Source organism: Salmo trutta, unplaced genomic scaffold, assembly GCF_901001165.1.
Source record: "Salmo trutta unplaced genomic scaffold, fSalTru1.1, whole genome shotgun sequence".
NCBI lineage: Eukaryota > Metazoa > Chordata > Actinopteri > Salmoniformes > Salmonidae > Salmo > Salmo trutta.
Window position 1 is genome coordinate 2,881,217 of NW_021823073.1, and position 10,898 is coordinate 2,892,114.

Genomic DNA, 10,898 nt, shown 5'->3' on the forward strand with positions numbered 1-10,898 from the left:
TTAGAATAGTTTATGCATTGATTGCAGTATTTCTGTTGTTTCCGCATATCACTTGGAATACCTTAACCCTTGTATTCAGCTCTCAACTCATCATCAACACTGCAATCGTTTACATGCATAGATTTTATATGATTCACTCTTTCACTAAGTTTCATAGGAATGTAAGTAATCACCATCTCAATTGTAACAGATTTTTTTGTTTGTTGGTATTTTCATTCTCTAACTCTCCTCTTCCTATATCTCTTTGTGCTGTCTTGCCAACTCTTAGTCATTGTGCTTGGTGTGACAATGACTTGCAGCACAAACAGATCTCGGATAAGGCTGACAACTGTCAAGGGAGATCTGATGGATTTTCTTGTCGTCTTGGGCAGTATAGCGGGTTATTTGGAAATAGCCAGTTCAGTGCTCTCTATAACGTTGAAACTATTTCATAGAAGTTTTTCTATACATTGTTATATTTGTAGCTACTTTAAGTAAATACCTGCAGTCAACTTGTACATTTTAGTCATTTGGCAGATGCTCTTATCCAGAGCGACTTACAGTACTAAGCGCATACATTTTCGTACGGGTCCCCAGTGGGAATTGAACCCACAACCCTGGTGTTGCAAGTTCCATGTTCTACCAGCTGAGCCACACTGGACTACCTACACTAGTTCCCCCAGAACAGTTGAGCCAGTCACATGTTTGTTTGTAAATAGCAAAACTGGGGAAAGCGGAGCAGGTGACTTTGTATTGACAGAGGTCGTGTTTTATATTGAAAGTCAAGTGTGTTTTGCCTCAGAGTGATCGGGGATGTGCAACTATAGTTTTTCTTCACAGAAAATACAACACATTCGGCAGAAAATAAGCATAATTTTAATCTGATGACGACAGAATTGCAATGCTATTTGGCTGGCAGCCACACAAGTAGGCTAAATGAGCTTACGATTTTAAAAAGCTATGTATTTCTTTTGCGAAAACGATGCATGGCCATCATATTTCTGTTTATCATAGAAAGAATGTAGCCAGTTAATCTGCCGTTTTACCCGAGAGAAGTAGACTGGCTACATAGAGAAAAGTATCGTTGAAAAGTAACTACACATCAGTCAGAGCGCTGTCTGCTGATAATGTGTGAATTCTCATCTATCAAATCACATTTTATTGGTCACGTATTTAGCAGATGTTATTGCGGGTGTAGTGAAATGCTTGTGTTCCTAGCTCCAACAGTGCAGTAGTATCTAACAATTCACAACAATACACAAGTAAAATTATGGAATTAAGAAATGTATAAATATTAGGATGAGTAATGTCATAGTGGCATTTGAGGTGTCAAAGCCTTTGGATTAGTTATCTGTACAGCTGCCACTGCAGCTTGATCGGAGGGTCTGTTGTCCGGACCTCTGGCAGTCTCTATGGGGGTGCCACAGGGTTAAATTCTCGGGCCGACTCTCTTCTCTGTATACATCAAAGATGTCGCTCTTGCTGCTGGTGATTTTCTGATCCACCTCTACGCAGACGACACCATTCTGTATACTTCTGGCCCTTCTTTGGACACTGTGTTAACAAACCTGCAAACGAGCTTCAATGCCATACAACACTCCTTCCGTGGCCTCCAACTGCTTTTAAATGCTAGTAAAACTAAATGCATGCTCTTCAACCGATCGCTGCCTGCACCTGCCCGCCCGTCCAGCATCACTACTCTGGACGGTTCTGACTTAGAATATGTGGACAACTACAAATATCTAGGTGTCTGGTTAGACTGTAAACTCTCCTTCCAGACTCACATTAAGCATCTCCAATCCAAAATTAAATCTAGAATCGGCTTCCTATTCCGCAACAAAGCATCCTTCACTAATGCTGCCAAACATACCGTCGTAAAACTGATCATCCTACCGACCCTCGACTTCGGCGATGTCATTTATAAAATAGCCTCCAAGACTGCATCCAATTTGTTGAGTAGAGTTTATCACAGTGCCATCCGTTTTGTCACCAAAGCCCCATATACTAACCACCACTGCGACCTGCACGCTCTCGTTGGCTGGCCCTCACTTCATACTCGTCGCCAAACCCACTGGCTCCAGGTCATCTACAATTCTCTGTTAGGTAAAGCCCAGCCTTATCTCAGCTCACTGGTCACCATAGCAGCACCCACCCGTAGCACGCGCTCCAGCAGGTATATCTCACTGGTCACCCCCAAAGCCAATTCCTCCTTTGGCTGCCTTTCCTTCCAGTTCTCTGCTGCCAATGACTGGAACGAACTGCAAAAATCACTGAAGCTGGAGACTCATATCTCCCTCACTAGCTTTAAGCACCAGCTGTCAGAGCAGCTCAAAGATCACTGCACCTGTACATAGCCCATCTGTAAACAGCCCATCCAACTACCTCATCCCCATTCTGTATTTATTTATTTATTAACTTGCTCCTTTGCACCCCAGTATCTCTACTTGCACATTCATCTTCTGCACATCTACCATTCCAGTGTTTAATTGCTATATTGTAATTACTTCGCCACCATGGCCTATTCTTTGCCTTACCTCCCTTATCTTACCTCATTTGCACTCACTGTATATTATTTTTATTTATTTTTCTACTGTGTTATTGACTGTATGTTTGTTTATTTCATGTGTTGTATGTGTCGAACTGCTGTGCTTTATCTTGGCCAGGTCGCAGTTGTAAATGAGAACTTGTTCTCAACTAGCCTACCTGGTTAAATAAAGGTGAAATAAAAAAACAAATCCTTGCGTTTTTCCTCTCCGTTCTGGGCCCGTCTGCTTCTCCCCTATCTTCTCAGAGCAGGCAGGCCTGTTGGCCTAGCGACTCCAGACTGCACACAAACATAGCGTGTACACATGCTGCTCCACAACCCGTATTGTTCATTTGCACAATGTCTCTAATTCACATTCCCATGTAAATGTACAAACTCACCAAAAATGTTTTTTTTTTTTTTGTATTTTTATTTAACTAGGCAAGTCAGTTAAGAACAAATTGTTATTTTCAATGACAGCCTAGGAACAGTGGGTTAACTGTCTTGTTCAGGGGCAGAACGACAGATTTATACCGTGTCAGCTCGGGGATTTGATCTTGCAGCCTTTCGGTTACTGGCCCAACGCTCTAACCGCAACCTTTCGGTTACTAGTCCAACTCTCTAATCACTAGGCTTCCTGCCGCCCCGCGGTAGCTCCTTCCTGTATATGTATAACTTTATGAGCTGGACTGCCTGTTTTTGAAGAAAACATTATTTTGTGCTCGATAGCATATTTAGCTAGCAGCCTCACTATTACTTGTGCTCATTATGTTAGCATTCTGGTAATAGACTTCCAATAGGCGTTTCACCCCGTTTTTTGGCTCGCCCTTGTGCACTAAGCCTGTAATACCGTAAATCCTGGGATGAGTGAAGGACGGTATGACGATATGAAAACCTGGATACCGACCAACCTTAATGTCTTTATTTCTACAGATCATCTCCCAAACAACCTTGTTCCTGGCTGCGAAGGTTGAGGAACAACCTAGGAAGCTTGAACATGTCATCAAAGTGGCCCACGCCTGCGTCAACCCCCAGGATGCCCCACTAGACACCAAGAGCAATGTAAGTGAGGCCTCTGTACCTGGGTGTTGTGATGTGGATCTCTTGTCATGGTGATATTGAGAGAGAGACACATTACAAATATGAAATCTGTTGAACTTTAGGCATACCATCAGCAAGCTCAGGAGCTGGTGATACTAGAAACGATAGTACTGCAGACGCTAGGTAAGGATCTGTCTATAGATGGATGATACATGGAAACTTCATGGGTTGCATCCCAAAGGGCACCCTATGCTTTACAAACAGTAAAATGCTTTTACTGTACAAGGGCACTACCCCAGTGGGCCCTGGTCGAAAATAGTGCACTACCCTAGTGGGCCCTGGTCTAAAATAGTGCACTACCCCAGTGGGCCCTGGTCTAAAGTAGTGCACTATAAAGGGAATGGGGTGCCATTTGGGACGTAGTTGTGGTACTTTTTGGTTCATTTGCATCTGGATGGCCAGTGGGCCTTTGAAATGTCTAATCATGTTCCATTATATTGTTTTCAGGTTTTGAAATAACAATTGAACATCCTCACACTGATGTTGTGAGATGTTCCCAGCTAGTGCGAGGTACAGCCTTCTTCCTGTGTCTTTCCATCTTATCACCTTCTCTCATCTTTGACACACAGACACGTATCCCTTTATTACACCTCTGCTGTATGTAGTAACCAGTTCTAATAATATGTTGTCATTTTATTTCATTCCAGTGCTAGTCTGAGACTCCGAGCTAACCTTTGACCCCTCTCTTCCTTCTATTACAGCAAGCAAGGATTTGGCACAGACTTCCTATTTCATGGCTACCAACAGGTTGTTATCCTGACCCCGCCCCCCCACTATGTTGCACTGTGATGGCACACTATAGCTTCCTGTACTTGCAGGTCCCCCTTCCTGTGTCCAACGCCCTCTTTGCGCCAGGCAGGTTTCTGGGAAACCTCTAGGGGTGGTACCGGACAGCCAGCCAGGCTGCAGCAGTGCGGTGTATTGTACAAGGGCTCAGTGTTGGCACATAGGGGTTGAATGCACAATGTGAACGTGTTGGTGGCGCTGTAGACTGTCCTCACTGACCGTTTGGTTGCTACAGAGTGCATATGTCTCCTCCTTCCTAAAACACAATTGGTAGCCTGAATATAGCTTGCCACTAAAGATCAGTGAAAAGATGTAAACTATAGCATCTGTCCCGGTAAGTATTAATAATGGTTTTTTATTTTCTTGATTTATGTTTGACAAATAGAAGCTAATATATATAAGGGTAACAAGCAAATTCTTAGTAATAATTGACACCTAATACTCCAGTAGTAAAATGATCATCCATAATTCTCTCTAATATATGAATGACTTGTATGCTATAGGTATCCTCTTCTTTACCTTAGTAGAATCTAAACATTACAGTTCATTATAGGTTCAGTATTTTCCTAAATTAAATTTTAGTAACTGTACTTGCGCTGACTTAGATGAATAATTTTGCTATCCTATCAACAGCAATATACAATGTCTGGACAGAAGGCAAAAAAATATATTTTTACGAAGTCAAAAGGATACTTCCATAATTAATGTATTGCCCAGATTTTTGCAATGTAAGACTATTGAACCATTTTGAAAAAGGACATTAAAAAGGAAGTTTGCAAAGGTATGAGTGAGATGGCATAACTTGACAGGCTGGACTGGAACAAAGCAGGTGGCTGGTGGACATCAATTATCCTTAGAAAACAAGCTTAGTACTCTCAAAGAACAAGTTTACCATCTAGGTTGTCCTCAATGTATGTATCAGTTTTATAAGGTAAGATTCTGTATGAAATGGTAAGAGAAACAGCCACGATCATCCATCATAGAAAACCACCGGGGTACGTGCCTCTGCCACTCTCTCAACAGTCTGGAATATGAAGGCAGTATTATAATATGTACTGTATGCATGCAGATCAGCTGTACTCTGAGCTTTATTAGACCAGAGACATGGCTCTAGTCTAGAGACACCATAGAGAAGAGGTTGAAACCTCCTTGGGGACCTCCAGCCCTTCCACAACTAGCACACCTGATTCAACTTGTCAACTAATCAGCATGTCCTTGATTAGGTGAATCCACTTGTCAAGTCCTTGATTAGGTGAATCCACTTGTCAAGTCCTTGATTAGGTGAATCCACTTGTCAAGTCCTTGATTAGGTGAATCGGTGCGCTAGTTCAGGGCTGCAACAAAATTGTGAAACATCTGGGAGTTCCCAGGGAAAGGTTTTTGAACCACTTCCATAGTGTCTTCAGCCATGTCCCAGGGCTAGTGCTAATGTCCTGTATTCCAACCCTAGAACTGTAGCTAACGGGTGTCTCCTCTGTGGTCTTCCCTCCGACAGCCTCCACCTCACCACGTTCTGCCTGCAGCACAAGCCCACAGTCATCGCCTGCGTCTGCATCCACCTGGCCTGTAAATGGTCCAACTGGGAGATCCCGGTCTCCACTGATGGGAAACACTGGTGGGAGTATCTGGACCGCACCGTCACGCTCACACTGCTGGACGGTCAGAAACATTTTAGTGTTGTTCATTTAATTTTAAGGACAGGGGGATATAGGCCAGGAAATTTGGAACACTTGATTGAAGGTGTTGAACCCAAGACCTTCGGGGGTCTATAGTGGAATTCCACCCTCTTAGTATTTCTTGTTTATTCAGACTGCACAGAAACGCAGGGGGATATGTGATGAAGGTGAACGCAGGGATTGAACCTTCAGGGTTCTAATAGTTGTCTTTGTGTCTGACGTAGAGCTGACCCGTCACTTCCTTCAGGGTTCTAATAGTTGTCTTTGTGTCTGACGTAGAGCTGACCAATGAATTCCTGCAGATTCTGGAGAAGACGCCCAGCAGGCTGAAAAGGATACGTAACTGGAGGGTAGGTTCTGCTCTCACAACTGGTGTAAGTGTTCCAGCATTTAGCCCTAGTAGCTACTACTTCACTGACATTTGGGGTGGAATTGTTTGGTGTTGCCCTTTTTTAACTGAATTTCACCACATCGCTATTCCAGGCCACGCAAGCTGCCAAGAAGCCCAAGATGGACAGCCAAGCGGGCGACACCTCCTTCCAAGGGACCTCCTCATTGGACGGCATCACCGGTGTGGCCGGCAGCAACTCATTCTTCTCGTCGTCTCTGTCAGACTCTGGGGAGATGGCTTCACTAGACGACATGTCTATTCCGTTCCCTCCCTACCAGGCCCTGGCTGGGGACCACGCTGAGCTGCTGGGGCTGGACCAGGGCCTCGCCTTTCTTCCTCAAGCCATCCCTTCAAAGTACCCATCAGGCAAACACGAACACAAAACGGCCAGTGCAGGCAAGCATCCACAGGCCCTGCCCAATAACCCCTCGCCCTTCACCCGCCCCCCACAGAAACTCTCCCTGGATAAGTACAGAGAGAAACAGGCAGCAGACCTGCAGACCATGCAGAACGGGGTCCGAGAGGAGCAGAGCGGTGTGGACATGTACCAGTCCCCCGCCCTCCCTCACCACCAGTCCCATAAAAGACGCTCTGTGCAGGGTGTCCCCCAGCACGAGGACAGCAGGAGGGACAAGGCCAGCTCTAAAAAGACACGATGTCTCCCACCACAGGCCTCGGCGGTTGAGAACGGCGTTGCGGCCAGCAACGAGGAGCTAAAGATGAGAATCAAAGTCTCAGCTGAGAGGGACCAGGGCGGCCATGTTGGTGTCCCACAGGGCAAAGAGAAGTACAAAGACCACTCTGGCCCCAGCAGACACCCCAAGCACAGCCACTCGCACCCTTATGCCCTCAGCGGGAACGGCCGAGGGGCCATCGACCCCGCCCTGGCACTCAGAGTCCTCGGTGGCCATGGTAGCGACCTGGGGGGCTCCAGTTCCTCCTCCAGGAAACGGGCCAACCCTGATGTCAGTAGTCACAACAACCACCACCACTCTGCTAAGAGCAGCAGGAGTTCCAAAGGTGCCGGAGGCTCCTCCCACTACTCTTCAGACGGTGGTGGCGGCCAGAGGACTGTGGAGCGACACCACGGTGGCCCGGAGGGGTCAAATGGAGTGCTGGGGTCTAACGGCCAACACACCGACTACAAAGACACTTTTGACATGCTGGACTCTCTGCTAAGTGCCCAGGGAATGAACCTGTAAACTCAGAGTTAGTCGTTTAGCCTGGGTACAGGTTGTTTGGCTCTCTTGCCAACTCTGTCCAAACATGTTTGGCTTGACATTTGAGTGGGCAAGACTGGACAAACAGATCTGGATAGTAGGCTAGGCAGGAGTTGTTGGATAGAGATAAAATAATTCTGAAAAAAAATAGGTTTTTATGATTTAAAAATAAGTAAAAAATGATTTTATAACTTTGAAGTTATGTGAAAGTAACTTCATCACCCAGTCAGTCAGTCCTGTCCACACACGGTAATAATTACTGATGCTTTAAGGATCTTCAGAAATGTCCACAACATGATATATACACAGTGCTGTAATGCTACTTGTCTGCTTGCTAAAAACCCCTAGGAGCCACGTTCACTGGTTCTGTGATTGACAAAATTCCAGATTTTAATTCTGTTCTTTTAAGAAGAGATAAAGAGAAGTCTGCCTTTTTATGAGTTATTTGCTATTAATGATGTGCATGTTTCAATCACATAAGGGAAGATAGCAGGCTGGTGGAGGTTCAGAGAGTGGCCACGTAAATGCGTGTTTGTTTTTGTATGTTAAGAAACAACCTTAATCCTTGAAATACTCAGGTCTCAAAACTTTTTTGATATAAAGAACGAAATAAATCTTCCTCTCTTGGCGTAATACCTGTATCTGTAGAGATGTATAACTTTTGTCATTTTGTTGGTTGAAGGCTGCAGAAGTACAGCATCTATCTTACCGTAGAGGCTGTTTCAGTGTGCTTGTCTTCTAATGGGAGGACACACATTGTATATGATGGCAATCCAACTCATCACACATGGCTAGTCAGAGGACATACAAAGGCCCTTTCCCAGATCAACACCTCATAGACCCTATGGGTGTATCCAAAATGGCACCCTATTCCTTATGTAGGGCACTACTTTTTGACCAGGGCCCGCAAAGTTCCCAGCTGGGAAAAACACTGGGTCTTGGTCAAAAGTAGTGTACTACATAGGGAATAGTGTGCCGTTTTGAGAGAGACACCCTTATGCACTTGTGGGATCTCAAGTGCTTAGGGTCTAGGGGTCGATTGGGGACCGGGCCATATGCTGTCTACTGTCCAACTACGTGGATGCCAAAGGCTGTGCCTCTAAAACGTACGGCAGATTATTCTAGAGCTATAAAAGAAGTTTACGTTATATCTGCTGTGAAGTGCATTTAAAAGATCTCGGCATATTTACAAAAAGCCTTGTGATTGTAACAAGTCGTCAACAAGTCGCTATTCTTCAATATTGATAAATGTCTAATTAACCAACCGCCATCCTATGAAAATATCTCTAGAGGTGATTGTATATAGGACTGCAGTTCTGAGTTATAACTAGCTAGTCAGTTGACTTGTTACACTCTCAGACCACACATTCTATTCTGCCATAACAGTGTATTAGGAGGTCCTAAAGCGGACACTATTGAACAAATCCTTAATGTGTGTACTGGGAACCCAAATAAACGTGTAAAACTGTCGTTTTTACACACGAACACATCATGGTCTTGTGTATTTTATAATGGTTATTTGTGCTACCACATACATCCACTGGGTGGTGCTGTTCAATCATTGATTAGTTGTCACTTGGTCTGGCAAAAAGACCATTGAGCAGTTATGCTTGCGTTTACACCGGCAGCCCAATTCTAATATTTTGGTGCTAATTTGGTCTTTTGACCAATCAGATAAGATCTTTTGAAAGATTAAAATATATCGGGGCTCCCGAGTGGCACAGCGGTCTAAGGCACTGCATCTCACTACAGTCCCTGGTTCGAATCCAGGCTGTTTCACATCCGACCGTGATTGGGCGGAGCACAATTGGCCCAGCATCGTCCAGGGTAGGCCGTCATTGTAGATAAGAATTTGTTCTTAACTGACTTGCCTAGTTATATAAAAAAATACAATAATAATATTGACCAGAACAAACCAGTCTAACTTTGCCTATTCCTCTCCGATCGCATATATCAGGAAGTCTCCCTCGTCTGAAAACTAAGGGACTTCCTAATATGGATTCCATAGTTAGAATGTATTTTTGTAGAGTTATGTCAAGAGAGACAACTCTACCAACACTTAACGGAACTAGCTCTGTGCAAAAGTGAACAATTTATTTCAATCTCTGTAGCCAGGTTCCATGATCCAATCTTTTATTATGCAACTAAAGTAATGTGTCTGATCAAATATATAATGACAGATATAATGCAAACGGAACATTTGTCGGTAAACAAAATACCCTAGACAAGGTGGGATCTATTTGTGTCGGTATTATGCGAGAAATGTCGGTGGAAACGATTTTATGCGCAAATATTGCTATAATAACTATCATATCGAAGTATGAAGTACTTCTCATCGTAAAGCATGCCGTTAGGCTACAGATGAAATACCTGATGAAATTCACAGAGGTGGTGAAAGAGCAAGGTGATGAGCTTGATGCTCCTTTCCAATAAATATCTAGGTTCTTTATTCTGGTGACATGATGTTAGAAGAATCTCTCTCTGTTGTCCATAATAATCTGATCATGTAGGTAGTGTATCTGAGCTGTTGACTGGAGCGCACGTGCCAATACCGCACTGGGTACAATACACTCGTTATGTAACGCTATTTTTTTTTTGTTGTTGTGAGAAATAATCAGTATTGTTGAAAATGTGATGGACATCCATTTAACTTGTATTTTTTATTCGGTACATGCGAATGCGGAAACATCACTGGTTGAGAAATGCGCATATTGTTTTTCTGCCGTTTTTTTAACATTCGCATGAAAATCTCCCGCCAATCGAAAGAAAAGTGTCAATTTGGGACAAAATCTCTCTGGGGGTCCAAGCCCGGTTTTGCCGCCCGGTAGCGCCGGCACTGACCGTCTGATTAATGGCTGTTGTCACTGTATTGTGCTCATGGATGTATTACGGAAGTAACATCCTGGTCTTATTTGGATCATCCAGGTGCTTCATTCTGCCAGCTCAGTACAGACTCAGCAGAACTAGCAGGTGTAGGTAGTTACATAGGAGATTAATATCATCATACAATATGTCCCTCAGTAAGAAATAAATTCATGGTTCTCTTCTCCACAAAGTCCCCAGCTGGCAAAAACCATCATATGTTCTGGTGACAAGCAGTCTTGCCTTGCTCACAGAGTGCAAAACTCAAGCAAATATTTATTTGGTGAAACTTTGCAAAAGTGTCCCCGAGTATAACTGTCCCCAAAGCTCCAGCTGTCCCTTTAAAAACCAGTTGAAAC

The 10,898-nt window shown here is 44.0% G+C and overlaps 1 protein-coding gene across 6 annotated transcripts in view; it reads left to right on the forward strand.

Moving 5' to 3' along the window:
• Positions 1-9,166, forward strand: part of LOC115188735 (cyclin-T2) — a 142,994-nt gene extending 133,828 nt beyond the window's left edge. The window contains exons 2-9 of one of the 6 annotated variants that reach the window (XM_029747529.1): positions 80-161; positions 3,437-3,565; positions 3,667-3,727; positions 4,052-4,114; positions 4,306-4,351; positions 5,886-6,049; positions 6,346-6,416; positions 6,550-9,166. In XM_029747529.1, the coding sequence (XP_029603389.1) occupies positions 80-161; positions 3,437-3,565; positions 3,667-3,727; positions 4,052-4,114; positions 4,306-4,351; positions 5,886-6,049; positions 6,346-6,416; positions 6,550-7,659 (1,726 nt within the window). In that variant the 3' untranslated portion in view covers positions 7,660-9,166. The other 5 variants (XM_029747528.1, XM_029747530.1, XM_029747533.1 and 2 more) reach the window with 5 other exon arrangements.
• The last annotated feature ends 1,732 nt before the right edge of the window (positions 9,167-10,898 follow it).